The following is a 19,439-nucleotide window of genomic DNA, read 5'->3' as shown; positions in this document are numbered from 1 at the left end:
GTGCCATTAATACAGGTAACGAGTGGAGGACAGAGGAGCCTCTTAAAGAAGAAGTTACAGGTCTGTGATAGCCAGAAATCTTGCTTGTTTGTAGGTGACCAAATACTTATTGTCCACCATAATTTGCAAACAAATTCATTAAAAATCCTACAATGTGATTTTCAGGATTTTTTTTCTAATTTTGTCTGTCATAGTTGAAGTGTACCTATGATGAAAATGACAGGCCTCTCTCATATTTCTAAGTGGGAGAACTTGCACAATTGGTGGCTGACTAAATACTTTTTTGCCCCACTGTATATCCTCAAGGTGAAAATGCTGAACATATCCCACTCTTCTTTTAGTATTCTCTGCTGCAGAATCAATGGATGATATTCAGTCTGATTAAATGGGTTTAGCAGTGATGACTCATACTGGGGCTATGGGACTATTAATGTGTGTGTGTGTGTGTGTGTGTGTGTGTGTGTTAGATTCAATGTATTAGGAGTCTGCAGTCTCACAGAATGAGCTCCAGTAAGTGGATACTGATGAGTCACCATGTATGGCGGCATATCATATTTCTACTACAATATGCTTAGAATTGTTACTTTTGCTGGTGGTAAGGATCAGTTAACACACACACACACACACACACACACACACACACACACACACACACACACACACACACACACACACACACACACACACACACACACACACACACACACACACACACACACACACACACACACACACACACACACACACACACACACACACACACACAACTGGGACTGGGTTACCATGGTGATGTCATCCAAGCAGCCACCAGACAGCTTCAGCACTATGTCAGCTGCAGTAACAAGGGGAGATCAGGGGGGCAGGACCTCTGGAGCCCAAAGGAATCCAGTCAAATCGGACTCCCAGGTCCTTGGGTATTTTGCTGTGTGGTCACTTCCAAACTATTCACAGCACTAAAGAAGTTTGCATACCTGTGTAACTAATCACTGCCGATTGTGATACAGCCAACCTAACTAAGAAATACATTTGACAATATAATTATCCTCCTACCCTCCTTCTAGGCAAGTCTATTGTCCAGCCACCTGTTAATCGCCATGATGGCACTGTACTACGTGACCGTGTGTGTTTGAAAGAGTATTTTCCAGTAAGCAACAGTTTGTTGACCTTCATTAGACAACATTGTTCCAATATTTCTGTAATTCAGTGATATGTATTCCCATAGTAATTTGTGAAAGAGTATTTTTATCATTATTTTATTAACGAAAGCATAAAGATGCTGATGAAGAAATACAGTACTGTACAGTATATGCTTTATCTGACATGCTTTTACATTTGGGCAATAAAGCATTTTGAAGATTATTAGGCTATTGTGCAGTCTGACAAGTAAACATAGCCTACAGTACATATAGTAAAGATGGGAAAGTGCCTAATTCCTTACATAATGGAGAGCAGGCCATGTCCAGACTTTCTCAGTGACCTCAAGCCCCACTTTAATGCTTTTTCGGGTTGCATCACTCATGAACAGAAACTTCTGAAACACAGTATTAATGATGAACACCCAGAGATTCACTGGTAAGCCACATTTGCCTCAGGATCCATCCCAGTTGGTATTCTTTGCCCACCCATGTTATTTCTCTTCGGTTACACATCGTCCGGACAGCCCTTGCTGTGCCTGGTGAGCAGTTGGTCAAGTTCTGTTGTCAGAAGAGGAATATAAATGTCAGGGTGAACCAACGACCTGATAAACCCACCAGGTATGTTGACTCTGCCTGTCAGAGGTGGAGTTCCAGAGCTCACAGGTGTGCCTGGTATGGATTGTGACTCCATCTCATTCCTCACCCTTTTCAACGCGTCTTTCTATGCCTGACTCTCCACCAATGCCGCCTGGCTCTGGACCAATGCATCAGCTGTCGCCTGTACCTCTGCCCTCAGATAATGTTTCTCTTTCTGATGGTCTGCCTTCAATGACTCAATCCCGGTCTTCAAAGTTTGAATCTGATCCATGTGCACCTTCATCAGATGAGCAGAATGGTACCACCCTGAGCCCCCATCGATTACAGTGGCCAATGATGGAACCGGTAGATCAATTAAGAATTAGAAGTGACTCCCAACACACAAATGCTGCATACACGTTTGAATAATCTAGCAAAAGTAACCGTTTTCTTGGCAACCATGTATTTTTCCGGTGCGGCCTGTCGTCCAGCCCTTTGTCCTCTGATCACCACGGAGGGTTGCCGGCATGGTTGTATGCTCTGCAAAAACACATCACGTTTTTAGTACACCATTTTTTGATTTATTAACCTTTATTTCATTATCAATTTTATTACACAGTATGCCTACACATTGACAGGCTATATACATTTCTTTGAAGAAAATGCACTGAAACCAAACTACCTTTAGTTTTGTTGACCCTGTCGTGGTTATGGTCCTAACCCTGGAACAGGTAGCGCCATAGAAATAAGCTGGCTTGATGAAAACGATGTGCATTTCGTCTGTTCTCTTTGGTCGCAATGTCATCTTTTTTTGTTGATAAACAGCTCGTTTTTGAATGGTAACTGTGTTAAAGGTGGAGTTTGTGGCAGGGTGAAGAATACTGAAAAGGTGTCACACCTACAGTAGCCGGGCAATAAAGAGTCCTATTGTCCTGCTAATCGGCCTACAAGTTTTTGAAAACCTGTTTTCAAAATGCCACCAGCAGTCAATCACTATTGTAAATAAAAACACAGCATCTTGTTTACATTGTTTATTGTAACCACAATGTCACAAATAATTTGTATCTATATTTCCAATTACTTTTAGAGTTTGGGATTTCCAAATGTGTGCTTTTCATATCCTTTTCCAGCAAATCCGGTTCGGATTTAAGTATAACTTTTCAGTGACGCCTTTAGTGAGAGGTCTAATGCTTTAATATTCAATAATATCTGCCCTCCGAAATCATATCTAATGGGCATTTTTCGCGCCATTATTAGTTACATTGTTTTAGTTTGACCATGCAGACTGGCATTAAGAACAGCGGGAATGTTTCAGCGCCATTATTAGTGCAATGCCCCTTAAATTGTTGCTCTGTGCTACCCAGTGGGGCAGGGTGGGGTGGGGGTCCACCCTCCCCCTCCCCCTTCCTCCAACCCCCTTCCCCCATCCCTTGCCCCCTGCCCTCATGACTTGAACCTTGCTCGCCCACCGCTATTTCAGTGGATACAGCTGAAGAACTGCAAGGCAATCCCATTGTGCGCCACTAGGGTGCCATGACCAATATGACCAATACTGTATATATTGTGCTGCTAATAACAGGGTTAATAATATATCTGTGAGAATATCCAAGGGGCTTTTATATAATTCTAAATTAATAATAATTGCTCTGCTTCCAAAGTAACAATATTTTGGAGATGATAATGTAAAAAGAGCGAGAAAAAGGACATTCTTGAAAATGGGGTGAGACATTGTTACTAATTTGTAAGTAAAGCCAGTTTGTTATAAATATTAATTCCTGTTTTTAGAGGGAGAGAAACCAAAAACCTACAGTAATCTCATGGGTCTCCCAGTCAAGACCGGCACGGGTTCTTATGTCCGTCGTCGGAATGAGACCAAAGCGCAGCAGGGAAAGTGTACATCTTACTTTATTTTCAAATGACACCAAAAAACAACAAAATACAAACTAACGTAAAGTTCTGCAGGCTCCACAGCAACTATGCAAAAACAAAATCCCACAAACTCAGGTGGATAACAGGCTGCCTAAGTATTATTCCCAATCAGAGACAACGATAGACAGCTGCCTCTGATTGGGAGCCATACCCGGCCAACAAAGAAATAGAATACTAGAATGCCTACCCAAATCACACCCTGACCTATCCAAATAGAGAAATAAACAGGCTCTCTAAGGTCAGGGCGTGACACGGGTATTGAAACAGCATCTGTAGCAACACAGCTTGCTCTGCGATGCAGTGTCTTAGATCGCTGCACCACTAAGGCGCTGTACAACGTGACTGGTCGGGAGTAGGCTACAGTACTACAGAGACACAGTAGCGCCTTGGGACACAAAAGCATAATCAGTGCTCTAACTCCCCCTTGGGCTGGTCTCTAGCAATGAAGTAGTGGCGCAGGGTACCGTACTAAACCCCAAATGACCTCTAAGTATCACATCATAATCACACCTGGCAGAGCCTGCTGCTTGTGACATTTCTAACTCTATCTGCAGTTTATTCAGAGCCCTGGTGAAGAGAGAACAAACACATCTGTAGGCCAATCCTGAATTCCTAGCGCCGTCCTTTGTTTGTCTCGCCAGTGTCACAAATGTAAATGCAATCCATAACCTTTTTTCTGCACTCTTTCAAGCCCACATGTAGCAACAAGGCAATTACCATTCACACAATAGCCAGATACAATGTGCAGGATGAAGAGACGAGAGACAAACACGGTTCAGGCCAATATGCTTGTGTTGGGAGTACAATGTGATGCTTAGATAGTCATCAAAAGAATATGCTTCAAATCGTGCTTTTGCTTCTTTACCTCTGTCCTTTTCTCAGTTGAAGCGGAGATTTGGAACAAATATTTGTGTGCCTGTACAATAGGTGTATAAAGACACTTGTCTCAACTCGACGGATGTTGTTTGAACATGATAAAACCTTGAATTCCATTTTTAACTGTGACAATGAGCTTGACAGTACAGTGAATACTGATTGAATACTGTATTCCACTCATCTGAATATACAGTACTAAACATGTCATACAGTCATACATTACCTCCCTCATTCATAGCCAGAGAGTAACTTCCTAACATAAAATAACTCACATGAAATGAGATTATTAGCCTGTGACTTGACTTACTTAGTTGACATAAACCTCTTGGCCCCCTTGGGAGAACAGTGTATCCACCATGGCTCTCCGCCTCTCTCTCTCTCTCTCTCTCTCTTCTGTGCAAAGGCTTTTAGCCAGGAGATCACCACTTTACTCAGTTCTTGTAGTAGAGTGTCTCCGGTTGTTTTTTGGACATTAGCCTGTAGCATAAAGACATCCTAAGCGTCAGTACAGATTTTGATGGATGGCATCCAGGCATGGACTATGTCAGCATAGATTATGCAAAGGAGATAGGAGGCGACAAGAGTGACATAGTGACTGACATTGTCATGATTACAAATGCCCAGAAATTGACCAACACAAATGCACATGCATGCACAAGTGAGTGAGCGCGCACACACAGAGGACTGGGCTCGGGCACGTGGCCAAACACTTGTCTGTGATGGGGAGAATGCTATATCATCTGACTTCACAGGCAGTGTCGTCTGTATTACTGTAAGGTCAAAGATGGAGTCTGGATGAAAGACACACACACACACACACACACACAGCGTCACTCCACTTATCAGCACCTTCTAAATATTTTAATGATCTTCTTTGTGCTGGATTTTCCTAGCCACAGCATATGAAATATTAATTATGCTTTTTAAACCAGGGCAGTTATGTGCATTGTCAGATGTGTTTGAATCGAAATAAAGTTTTATACAGAACACTTGTTGTGAAGAAATTATGGTTGTGGTATTGGTGCAACTGTAAAACAGGTGGCCAATGTTCATATATGCTTATAACAAGTAACAACACAGTGTACCTGTCAGTTTTTGTCCTCCCGAACAGGCACCTGTTGGTCCTTCTCAACTCAACAAACAACCCCCACCCCTTCTTGTCTTAACTTCAAAGCCCAGATGAAAGCTTCTGGAGGCCAATGGGAGCTAAAGGGTGAGGCTACCTCATCTCTAAAAGCACCCTCTGACAATGTGCATCTGAGCTATCGTCATATGCAGACCTGGGCAGAAAATAGTGGTATTTTGTCATTTATTTGAAAATTCCAACAATTCAAATACTCAAGGCAGTCAAATATAGTTGATATAGATTTTCTTTGATATTCAAATACAAGTCTCAGAAAAACAATTAATATTTGAAGGTATTTGAATATATGCAAGTTATTTGAAAACCCCAAAATTATTATTTGATGGCTGCCAAATATTTAATGAAGAACCAAAAACTACAACAATTTGTATAAATATATGATCATAAGCACATGATGTCGTGATGTGACTACCATTAATGCAGTGATGGCTATTTATCAAATAATTATATACCAAGTTCAATTATTTCGCAAATAAATTAATCATATAACAATTAATTAAGTGGTAATCTGGGGCACCGCAGGAACATTTTAGTTAACGAGTTACTATTTCCCAATTTAACTCAATATCTCAATATACTATCCATCATCCGTCACTCATTTGCTCCTATTTCAGTCTCATTCTGAACATCATAGTATCCTATAAATCTGCACGAACCCTAGTATCCATGATGAATCAGCTTACACAAATTGGATTAATTATTTATTTACTAACTAATGAAATAATCACACAGAAATACATAAACACACACACAGCATAGTATTGAATATTAGCATAATGCAATGAGAAGGAGAAGGAGAGACGAAGGAATTCAACTGTCGTACATACAGTTGAATAATACGCTCATCGTAAATATGGATATTTAGCACCCTAACAACCACTCATTCAAATTTAAAAATGTAATGCACATATTTACGCTTGTATGTCTTTGTCATCTCTGTTGAAATCGCCCGGTTCATTTTCTGGGGAGTCAGTTGAAAGAAAGTCTCTGGTTGTGTAAGTCACTAAGTGTCCACCAGAGGTCACCATGTCCTTTGTACTCGTAGCAACTTGGTCTCGGAGTGTCTATTAGAACGGATCTTCCAGAGCTGTACCACTTAGTGTTAAGCGGGCCTTGTCATTAACTCTAATTATTTAGAATAGATACCCTAGAGATACCTATAGCAGTGAGAGGAAATTGCAGGTAGCCTAGTGGTTAGAGCATTGGGCAAGTAACCGAAAAGTTGCTGGATTGAATCCCCGAGTTGAGAAGGCAAAAATCTGTCATTTTGTCCCTGAGCAAGGCAGTTAACCTACTGTTCCCTGGGCGCTGAAGACGTGGATGACTATTATGGCAGCCCCCCGCAATTCTCTGATTGAAAGGGGTTGGGTTAAAGGCGGAAGACACATTTCAGTGGAATGCATTTCGTTGTACAACTGGCTAGGTATCCCCTTTTCACTTATTTGACTCTGGTCTTCAATCAAGTTTCCTAGGCTAACAGTGCATAAACAGCTGTAAGCTGAATGTTCCTCTGCAGTCTTCTTCTTCTTCTTCTTCGAGAGAGAGAGCTTCAGAGGGTATAAACATTTTCTGGTATTGAAGTCTTTAAACTATTTCACAGCCGTGCAGCCACTGCACCACGCTGTCTGGTCTAATGTACATTTTGTTAGGAGTCCTTTCATAAACACTCTCGGGATAATGTCTGTGCTCACATGGGCGTGGTTACTGACTATGTAAAACTTTACATGAAAAACAATCTCATTTAGAAAGCTAAAATCACATTTCATCTTCTCACAAATAGTTTCATATTTAATCATATAACTTCCACAACATTTAAATGTACATCTGATAACTGGGACGTATACATTTGTAGAGATACCGTTATTTGGTTATACCGTCCTTAATGATATCACAAAACAACAACTGATTTACATGATTATTGTTTAGAGCCCCACCAACCATTTCCCACATTACTTATATTAGAAATATTGTTTCAATGTCCAACGTTTTGATGTTAAAGTTTTGGGGCAGAGTTTCTCTCTACTCACAAAGGATTTTTGACTTCTTCAAATTGCAGTGCAGAGAGAGTTTCCAACCCCCCCTTCTTGGATCCTCACCCAGGAGGGAAATCCTTTGACATAAATATTAATATAGCCTATAGGTAGAATGAAATACATTAGAGTAGACCACTTTTTCAGCTTCAAAATAACATATTTTTTTCATAATAAGTGAGACATAATGTAATACAGTAACACTCAATATACATGGCTGAGGCTCAATCAAGCTAGTCATCTTGACTAGTTTCTTATGTTATTCTCGTTGGCACCAACAGTTAAAAAGTGTTGATAGGGGATAGAATGCGATTGGACCATCAGATAACATACTGTATACTACATACTTAATGAGTATATACTACATACTATTACTTCATTTTAGCATATTGTAAAGAAATGGTATCATTTCAGTTGAGTGGACAAGCGCTTCACCTGTCTGCCGGAAGTTGATGCTGTTGCTATGCAACTTCTTGCTAGCTTGTTAGCATAACAACGACTAACTAGCATAACTAGCATAACTTACGACTTCACTAACAATGTCCACCGAGAACAAAAAATAACTATACCACTTAGCTATGCTGGTAGTTAGTTAGTTATGCTGTATATTACAGGCAAGTTCGATGTATTAGTAGCCAACCAACTTCAGGTAGATAGCTAACATACATAACGTACATGCAAGCAACTGTGTGGTTCATAAGGCTTGCATAGCTAACACATTGCCAACATAACGTAACTTGTTTGAAAATTAATTACTCTACAAAAAAGATTGCAGTTTTGAAACTGCAGTAAACGTGCAGTCAACTGTGGCATTTTGGATTCAGTAATTGCAGAATAACTATAGTGTACTTGTAATGTCGTTCGTCTGTTGTATGAAGAGTCAGACCGAAATGCAGCGTGTAGGTTACTCATGACTTTAATGAAAATAATCGCGGTACATGAAATAACTGTATATGAAAACAACAAACGAAACGAAAAACCTATTACAGCCTATCTGGTGACTACAACACTAAGACAGGAACAAACACCCACAAAATACAACGCGAAAGTCAGGCTGTCTAAATACAGTTCTCAATCAGAGACAACGACAAGCACCTGACTCTGATTGAGAATCGCCCCAGGCAGCCAAGCCTAACTAGACACACCCCTAATCAGCCGCAATACCAATTACTACAAACCCCAATACGAAACACAACATATAAACCCATGTCACACCCTGGCTTACCCAAACATATACCAAAAACACAAAATACAATGACCAAGGCGTGACAGAACCCCCCCCTAAGGTGCGGACTCCGGGACGCACCTCAAGAGCATAGGGAGGGTCCGGGTGGGCGTCTGACCATGGTGGCGGTTCTGGCTCGGGACGTGGACCCCACTCCATAAATGTCCTAGTTCCTCCCCTTCGCGTCCTGGGATAATCCACCTTCTCCGCCGACCATGGCCTAATAGTCCTCACCCTGGTCCCCACATAACTGAGGGGCAGCTCGGGACCGAGGGGCAGCTCGGGACAGAGGGGCAGCTCGGGACAGAGGGGCAGCTCGGGACAGAGGGGCAGCTCGGGACAGAGGGGCATCTCGGGACAGAGGGGCATCTCGGGACAGAGGGGCATCCCGGGACAGAGGGGCAGCCCGGGACAGAGGGGCAGCCCGGGACAGAGGGGCAGCCCGGGACAGAGGGGCAGCCCGGGACCGAAACAGCCCGGTACTGAGGGGAAGCCCAGTACTGAGAGGAAGCTCAGTACTGAGAGGAAGCTCAGGCAGGTAGTAGGCTCCGGTAAATCCTGGCTGGCTGGTGGAACTGGATGATTCAGGTTGTCTGGCCGATCTAGAAGATCTTGGCAGACTGGCACTTCTGGCGGATCTTGGCAGACTGGCACTTCTGGCGGATCCTGGCAGACTGGCGGCACTGGGCGCACTGGGCAGACTGGGAGCACTGGCGGCGCTGGGCAGACTGGGAGCACTGGGCAGACTGGGAGCACTGGCGGCGCTGGGCAGACTGGGAGCACTGGCGGAGCTGGGCAGACTGGGAGCACTGGCGGAGCTGGGCAGACTGGGAGCACTGGCGGAGCTGGGCAGACTGGGAGCACTGGCCGCGCTGGGCAGACTGGAAGCACCGGCCGCGCTGGGCCGACTGGGAGCAATGGCGGCGCTGGGCAGACTGGGAGCACTGGCGGAGCTAGGCAGACTGGGAGCACTGGCTGCGCTGGGCAGACTGGGAGCACTGGCCGCGCTGGGCAGACTGGGAGCACTGGCCGCGCTGGGCAGACTGGGAGCACTGGCCGCGCTGGGGAGCACTGGCGGAGCTGGGCAGACTGGGAGCACTGGGCAGACTGGGAGCACTGGCAGCGCAGGAGAGGAGAAAGGCTCTGGCTGTGCTAAACAGGCGGGAGACTCCAACAGCGCAGGAGAGGAGAAAAGCGCTGGCTGCGCTGAACAGGCGAGGCGCACTGGGGGCCTGGTGCGTGGTGCTGGAACTGGTGGTACTGGATCGAGGACACGCACAGGAAGCCTGGTGCGGGGAGCTGCTACCGGAGGACTGGTGTGTGGAGGTGACACAGGATGGGCTAGACCGTGAAGGCGTACTGGAGATCTTGAGAGCAGTGTAGGCATAGGACGTGCAAGGCTAGGGATGTGCACAGGAGGCCTGGTGCGTGAGGCTGGCACCAACTTCACCAGCTGACTAACACGCACCTCAGGTTGAGTATAGAGCGCTAACTCAGGTGCTATCAAATCCCCGACACGATCCGTCGGACGAATATTATATCTATAGCACCAAGCTAGCAACTCCCTCATTACTCTCCACTCCACTTTCCCCATTAACTCCTACACAGTCTCTGCTTCGCTCACCTCTAACACTGGCTCTGGTTCTGGTCTCCTCCTTGGCTCCTCACGATGAACAAGGAGAGTTGGCTCAGGTCTATCTCCTGACTCAGCCATCCTCTCCCTAAGCCCCCCCCCCCCCAATAAATTTTTTGGGTTGACTTTCCGGTTTCCAACCGCGTCGCCGTGCTGCCTCCTCATACCTGCGCCTCTCCGCTTTAGCTGCTTCTATTTCCTCCTTGGGACGGCGATATTCTCCCGGCTGCGCCCAGGGTCCTTTTCCGTCTAATTCCTCCTCCCATGTCCAAATCTCCAAATGGTGCAGTCTCTCCCACTGCAACTGCTCTTCACGATTAACAGGGAGAGTAGGCTCAGGTCTGACTCCTGACTCAGCCACTCTCTCTCTGCGCTTTCCCCCGTTACTTTCGGTTTTCGCTCTGTATAGCCGTGCTTTCCTTTTCGACTCCATACGTCTATAGCCCTCTTCGCATTGCTGTAGGGAATCCCAGGCGGGCTCCTGCACTCACTCTGGGTCGGCCGCCCACCTGTCGATTTATTCCGACGTAGTATACTCCATGCTTCTGCTGTCCATAACGTCCTCCTTCAGATCCTGCCAGTTCACACGCTGCTCGGTCTGTGAGTGGTGGGTGTTTCTGTAATGTCGTTCGTCTGTTGTATGAAGAGAGTCAGACCGAAATGCAGCGTGTAGGTTACTCATGACTTTAATGAAAATAATCGCGGTACATGAAATAACTGTATATGAAAACAACAAACGAAACGAAAAACCTATTACAGCCTATCTGGTGACTACAACACTAAGACAGGAACAAACACCCACAAAATACAACGCGAAAGTCAGGCTGTCTAAATACGGTTCTCAATCAGAGACAACGACAAGCACCTGACTCTGATTGAGAATTGCCCCAGGCAGCCAAGCCTAACTAGACACACCCCTAATCAGCCGCAATACCAATTACTACAAACCCCAATACGAAAAAAAACATATAAACCCATGTCACACCCTGGCTTACCCAAACATATACCAAAAACACAAAATACAATGACCAAGGCGTGACAGTACTGCAGTTATCTTGCACTCTAACTACAGTCACACTGCAAAATTACTGCAGTAAAGAACCTGTGTTAATTTGGATGCAATATTTGCAGCATACTACAGTTATACTATACTTGACTGCAATCTTTTTTTGTATGGGTACTTTTTCACATTGCTCAACACTTCTTAACATTTGTCATAATTAGTTAAAGCATTGAATTTGTATCCTCTCTTCAGCTGCATATTTTCTGCCATTTTCTTCAAATCTGAACATTTTGTGAAGCCACGCCCATTTTCAGAAGAATTGCCTTATGGGCCCGAGAAGCATGGAAATTGTGTCCACTGCTTATGTGCTTCATAGTTTGTCGTATGTAGTATGACATCTGGGAACTTTTGGCATACTAACTATATCTATACTATGACCAATAATCAAACTACATGCTGAATTTATGTCTGAAATAGTAGTATTAGTGCTGTTAGTATGAGTATTCGAACACAGCTATATTGTATTGTGTTAAAGGTTCTGAACAGTCATTCTGAAAGTACTTTTTCTCTCATGGCTAACTACCAGGACGTTTAAAATGACAGGCTGAGTGGGCAGGGAGCTTATAGTCATGAGCTCGCCTTCACTGGCAGCTCTTTCAAACGCCTATGTCAATCAACTTGGATGCAGTGGGCAGCGTTGCAGTAAAATTATCTCAAGCAAATTTGGTGACACACAGTGCAACTCAAACAACATTGAAATTGCATCAGTGATACATCATTTTTTTCCTACATCTCCTGTTTGGCATGTCTCTTGTTATGCGGTTCAAAGCAGCACTGACGGATGTGTTGTCTGTAACTGCATCTGAGTTTTTAACGACCCTTCCCCCCTTTTATTCCATGCTGTCTGAAGACACAGCTAGCCAGTAACTAGTTTGCACCAGACATAGATGAAAGGGGAAACACATATGTATCTTTGCCATAGATGAATAGGGTCAACTTTTAATTATATTTGCTGACACCTTGCAGTCAAATTTTGGCAGCAGTAGAGTAGCTATCTAGCTATATAAACCACGCCCCACTGCAAACACACCTTCGCCGATATTGGTTAAAAGGCAGTACTTTTATTTAGGTAAAGGAATATCATGTTACCAATGGTGTATTAAAACGAGAGTTAAGGTGATGTCACCTTGTCCCCTTAATAATGAATCCAAGTGTTTGACATGGCGAGGGGACCAGTAACTTTATGATCAAACTTTATCAATGTAGAAGGAACAGTCATTTTTCATACTTTGATCTGGTTTCCTTCAAGCATCATCCAATTTCGGGAAAAACATGATTTTGACTCTTTACGACATTTAAACAAAGTACATTTGAATGAAAACATATTCACTCAGGAGCTCACTTGGTGAACTCCAGAGGACTGAAATTGGATGCAACAAGCTTGTCTTCGTCAAATTCAGTCATGGGTGGTAACTCTACAATTCATTTAAAGGAAGGCACTCTGGGAAGGCTTTACACAAAGCAGTGTGTTAGTCGGGCCCTTTCCGGCAATCAAATTACCTAGTGGCCGCGAGTGGAATGGTATTCATATTTTTCATATTTTCATAATTAATAAACATGTATTTTTTAAACGATGAAACCTGGTGTTTCTATGTAAAAACAGTTTTGTTAGATTTCGGTCATCTGTGATATATTGGGCTGCAAACTCAAAATTTGAATACATTTCAATTCTATATCTGACACGGTACAGGTGTCTTCTTTTTTTGTAAGCCCATTAGCGACAGTAGTGTGTTATTACAGTTTTTATTTGACCTTTATTTAACTAGGCAAGTCAGTTAAGAACAATCTCTTATTTACAATGATCGCCTACCAAAACGCAAAAGGTCTCCTGTGGGGATGGTGGCTTTAAAAATGAATTGAATAAAAATAGAAGACAAAACACACATCACGACACGAGAGACAACACAACACCACATAAAGAGAGCCCTAAGATGACAACATAAACACGGCAGCAGCTTATGACAACACAACATGGTAGCAACACAACATGACAACAACGAAAAAGTGTTAGTAGAGAGCCCAGCAGTGCATTAGGCTAGCCTCACCCTCTCTCAGCGCTCTGCTGCATCGATCCGCTGCACGTGAATAGATTGGCTAATGACAGGTCCCGTTGCATATACATAGTACTACGGAGCGGACACTGATACTGTCTGTTAACGTATTTTGGTTTCTCTTATCTGGTACAGTTGGTCATGCTACTGTTACAGACCTTTACCTCTCCTATCACCTACCCTACACACATGCACATACACACATATGGTGAATGGACTGCACTGTCTGTGAAGACTCACTGACACACTGAAAGTTGGCTTATTTAGGTCATCTTTGTAATACATTGGAGTAATTACATATGTAGGAACGCGATTGATGTAGCTTGACTATAAACCACTTGGTAACTGCAGAATTTGTGACATTGACAACATATACACAAACTCCCCTATTCACTCTCTCTCTCTCTCTCTCTCTCTCTCTCTCTCTCTCTCTCTCTCTCTCTCTCTCTCTCTCTCTCTCTCTCTCTCTCTCTCTCTCTCTCTCTCTCTCTCTCTCTCTCTCTTACAGGAGGAGGAGGATGAGGAAGGTTCCACAGAGGAGCAGGAAGAGGAGGAGGAGGAGGACTGGGAGAAGGCATTATCAGTGGAGAGGTTCGGGGACATCATCACTGAGTCCGTGTTCAGCAGCGGAGACAAAATGGGCCGCAACTACAACGAAAAGGATTTTGAGTGTAAGCCCTTTCACCAATCTGTAGACTTCTATACTGGTATGCTTTTGTAGAACACAGGGGAAAAGTTCCCAGGGTGTCTGCTTTTAACAGTTTTTGCTAACATGAATCAGTGTTGGGGTTCCTTAAGCTTGCCGGTATAATGCTTTTGGAAACAGCTTGATATCGGCAAGTCCTCATCCTAGTAAAGTTGTCAGTTGGACTACTGTCATCGCCACTATAGATGGTAAGCAAATGAAACAATATTTGGATATAGTGTAGCTTATCCCCTAAAAGTACCCTTGTTAACTTGCCATATTGTTGTGATCTGTTAACAGCTAGCTAGCCAATTTGACATGGTCCATCAATCAATGTAGCCTATATCATGCCTGTCAGCAGCAATCGTAATTGAACACTCTTGTTACTTAACTGCGCTAGTTGGAGAAGAAAAGTACAGTTGGAGAAGGGAAGTACAGTTGGAGAAGAAAAGTACATTTGGTCGACTTAACACTAAATGTTCAGCCAACTGTACAACGTTTCTACCTGTAGCTTGCAAAGTAAACATCAACCAACAGCACCAGGGCAAACACTCCCTAGGTGCCTACACCGACACATAAGCATGCAGTTACTTGCTGCTTAACTGATGATGGAGCTAAATGTGAGCAATTGTTTTGCATGGAATAATCTGAAATCTGTAGGTCTGACTTTTGCTCTTCATGAGGTGATGACATTACAACCAAATAGTTAACATTTATTTAACAAACGGCACGCAGTTGTCAATGGTTTTAGCGGAGCTCTGGGTCTGCTTGCCCCAAAGCAGGAAAATTGAACACTCTACACCATATAGTGAAGTTGTATTGAAAACAACCTGTAAGATGTTATAAAGGGTCTGTAAATGCTCATAACACTTCTTACAAACACAATGCACTATGCCGGCATGCTTTGCCATTATTCTCACTTAAACTCCTACGTTCCCTTTCGCAGATCATCGGCACACCTTTCACCACACTCACCACCCCCTGTCCACCCACCTGCCCCCGCCCCAGCGCCTACGCAAGCGGGTGCTCAGCATGGACAGCGACCGCCGGCGCAAGAAGAAACGAAAGAAAAAAAAGACCTCCATGCCGCCCTCGGAGGTCACGCCCACCATCCATGAGGTAGATGAGGAGGAGGAGGCGGAGTCTGAGACAGAGGGGCGGGACCAAGAGGCCACACCCACTGAGCAGCCTGACAACCAACCACAGGTAATTTAACAAAGAAAGTTGGGATAATGTCTGACGGTCAATGAGAATGCCTGCACAGCAAATACCCCAGTGTTGATTTAACACTGGATAATTTGCTGTGTATTATTGTTATGTATCCTTTATTCTTTATACAGTGCGCTACAATGTTTTGAGTATTGCAAGTAGAAGTCTAGTATATTAATCTGTTATATATATTCATTCAGTATATTAATTTCAAAGCCGATCCAGAGAAAAATGTCCGTCACGCTCAACATGTGATGTGTGAAGTTGGCTGGGAATTTTGGTCTACTGTGTAATATGAGACCTTTAATAAAAAGCGGGCAGTAGCTGACACAGGAAAGATGAAGATCTGCCAAGTACTAGTCTAACAGGTGCCCTGGAGAGAGAGGGAGATCTAGGAGTCCTATGTTCGACACCCTGTTCGCCTGACTGGGACAGGACAGCACCTGACTTGAACTGACACTCACGGTTCAGGCACTTAAACTCAATCAACTGGCCTTTAGATTGAACCTTCAGATGAAGCTGTTAGGGATTCCTTGTACTAGGACCACGGTAACCAACTACGTCTCCTCTCAGTTTAGCTTGGGGAGTGAGGAGGATTTGGAGCCGGCTCTCCCTTTCACTTCCTTCCACATGGAGAGCGAACAACATCTGCCGCCAGAGAAGGCCACATTGGCAAAGGCAGAGGAGGTGGTGGTGGAGGAGGAGGAGGAGGAGGAGGAGGAGGAGGAGGAGGAGGGGGAACAGCAACAGGAGGTTCGGGATCAACCGGAGGATGAGGAAGGTGATGAAGAGTCCAACAACAGGTGGGTCCAGTAGCTAGCAAGACAATAGACAATATATTGGCTGTGGTGTGAAACAATTAGTATTTTCAAATCAGGCATTTGTATTGTTCACTACGATATCCAGTAACCATCTAACACTTCATATTTTGTTAACACACCTCGCCGTAAGGCACGAGGTGAAACTAGGATGTTACGAGCTAGATTATATGCATAATAAATGATACATTAAGAAAACGCAAACCTGAAGTGCACTAAAATAGTACAGTGCCTACAATATTTGTTTTGTGTGACAGAGGTCCGTACTTAACATTTTAAGATCTTTAAAATCTCATCGAACAATGCAAATACCAGCTCGTCCTACTATGCTATTAATTTTGTACACTTCAAACAGTCAATGCTCATTATGCCCGATGACAGTAGATTTCTGTTTTTAAGTGAACATCTAAAAACATAAAATCATTTCTAGTGCCTTGCAAAAGTATTCAGGCCCCTTGGATTTTTTCAATCAATCAATCAACATATTTTTAAAGCCCTTTTTACATCAGCGGATGTCACAAAGTGCTATACAGAAACCCAGCCTAAAACTCCAAACAGCAAGCAATGCAGATGTAGAACCACTGTGGCTCGGAAAAACTCTCTAGAAAGGCAGGAACCATGCTTTGGGTGGTGGCCAGACCTCTTCTGGCTGTGCCGGGGGGAGGTACATGGCCATTAAGGCCAGATTGTTCTTCAAGATGTTCAAAAGTTCATAGACTACCAGCACAGTCAAATAATAATCACAGTGGTTATAGACGGTGCAACAGGTCAGTACATCAGAACTAAAAATAGGAGTGCCAAGCACAGGAAGTAGCTCTTTCAGTAGTTTAGTTGGAATAGAGTCCAGTATGCAGCTTGAGGGTTTAGAGGCCATGACTATTTTCATTAATGTGTTATGAGATACAGGGTTAAAAAACGTGAGTGTCTCCATTGATCCTAGGTCATGGCACTTCTGTCCTGACTCAGGACAACTGAACTTTGGAGAAACACACAGATTCAAAGAGGAGTCCGCAATTAGCTTTCTAATGATCATGAAGTTTCTAATGATAATGAAGTTAAATGAAGAAGTTCATGAATCCATCACTACTGAAGTAAAAGCCATCCTCTCTTGTTGAATGCTGCTTTTTAGTTAGCTTTGCGACAGTATCAAAAATACATTTTGGATTGTTCTTATTCTCCTCAATTAGGTTGAAAAAATAGGATGATGGAGCAGCAGTGAGGGCTCTTCGATATTGCACGGTTCTGTCTGTCCAAGCTAGTTGGAAGACTTCCAATTTGGTGGAGTGCCATTTTCATTCCAATTTTATGAAAGATTGCTTCAGGGTCAGATCTGTAGCTCAGTTGGTAGAGCATGGCGCTTGTAACGCCAGGGTAGTGGGTTCGATCCCCGGGACCACCCATACGTAGAATGTATGCACACATGACTGTAAGTCGCTTTGGATAAAAGCGTCTGCTAAATGGCATATATTATTATTATATATTTTCTGTATACCAGGGAGCAAATTTCTTGTGACAAATGTTTTTTGTTTTTAGGGGTGCGACTGCATCTAGAGTATTACGCAAAGTTAAATTTAGATCCTCAGTTAAGTGGATAACCTAATTTTTGTACTCCGACATCCTTGGGTAGGTGGAGGGAGTCTGGAATGGCATCTAGCAATCTTTCGATGATCCTTGGTTGGGGTCTGAGCAGATTATTTGTTACGATTGCAAACGTAATAAGATGGTGATCCGATAGTCCAGGACTATGAGGAAAAAGTCAGCCAGTCCACAGGACAAATCTAGATCCATGGTCCGGAGACGTTGGAAAAAACCCACAGAGTTGATGATGGCCCCGAAAGCCTTTTGGAGTGGGTCTGTGGACTTTTCAATGTGAATATTCAAGTCAGCAAAAATTATCTGGCAGAATATTATCTGCCATGACTACACAAGGTCCAATAGGATTCCAGGGAACTCAGTGAGGAACGTTGTATACGGCCCAGGAGGCCTGTAAACAGTAGCTATAAAAAGTGATTGAGTAGGCTGCATAGATTTCATGACTACATTCTCAAAAGATGAAAATGTAGACTTTTTATTTTTTTGAAATGTTTAGATTTTTGTTTTGCTGTTGTAAATGTTTACAACACCTCCGACTTTGCACGATGCACAGTGGATATGGTCACTAGTGTAACCAGGAGGAGTGGCCTCATTTAACACAGTAAATTCATCAGGCTTGAGACATGTTTCAGTCAGACCAATCACATCAATATTAGTTCATTGACTATTACTGCCTTGGAAGTGAGGGATCTAACATTATGTAGCCAAAATTGTGAGATGTGATGGCGAACATCACCATGTTTAGTTTTGCTCAACCTAGTTTGAGGCACAGACACAATGGGGATAGCTAAGCTGACATCACTGACTGTGCTAGTGGCAGACTACCTAAGCTGGCAGGCTGGTTAACAGCCTGGCCTGCACCCTATTTCATTGGGGAGCGAGATGAGTTAGAGCACTGTCTATGTTGATAGATAAGATGAGAGCACCCCTCCATCTAGGATGGAGTCCGTCACTCCTCAACAGGTCAGGCTTGGTCCTGTTTGTGGTGAGTCCCAGAAAGAGGGCCAATTATCTACAAGTTCTATCTTTTGGGAGGGGCAGAAAACAGTTTTCAGCCAGCGATTGAGTTGTGAGACTGCTGTAGAGCTCATCACCACCCTAACTGGGAGGGCGCCAGAGACAATTACTCGATGCGGACACATCTTTCTAGCTGATTTACACGCTGAAGCTATTTTGAGCTTGGTTACTTCTGACTGTTTCATCCTAACATTGTTGGTGCCGAGGTGGAGAGCAATATCGCTATATTCTAGCCTTAGCCAGCACCATCTTCAGATTAGCCTTTACATTGGTAGCACTGCACCCTGATAAACAGTGTATGGCTGGATATTGCCAATGACTAGGGTTTTCAATTTGTCTGAGCAAATGTGGGAGGCTTCGGCGGCTCAGACCCAGTAATGGGTGGAGGAGAGACCTGAGAAGGTGCGGCCTCTGACTCCGACTTGTTGCTTAATGGGGGGAACCAAATTAAAAT

General features: G+C 43.6%; 1 protein-coding gene across 1 annotated transcript in view; it reads left to right on the top strand.

Moving 5' to 3' along the window:
• Positions 1 to 19,439, top strand: part of LOC124043776 (anion exchange protein 3-like) — a 94,716-nt gene that overhangs the window by 29,757 nt on the left and 45,520 nt on the right. Inside the window, exons 3-5 of the mRNA XM_046362725.1 lie at positions 14,172 to 14,334; positions 15,295 to 15,554; positions 16,131 to 16,300. Of these exons, the coding sequence (XP_046218681.1) occupies positions 14,172 to 14,334; positions 15,295 to 15,554; positions 16,131 to 16,300 (593 nt within the window). The remainder of the gene's footprint in view (positions 1 to 14,171; positions 14,335 to 15,294; positions 15,555 to 16,130; positions 16,301 to 19,439) is intronic.

The sequence above is a fragment of the Oncorhynchus gorbuscha genome, linkage group LG01, assembly GCF_021184085.1.
Source record: "Oncorhynchus gorbuscha isolate QuinsamMale2020 ecotype Even-year linkage group LG01, OgorEven_v1.0, whole genome shotgun sequence".
Lineage (NCBI taxonomy): Eukaryota > Metazoa > Chordata > Actinopteri > Salmoniformes > Salmonidae > Oncorhynchus > Oncorhynchus gorbuscha.
This window is presented reverse-complemented; position numbering and strand designations above follow the sequence as displayed.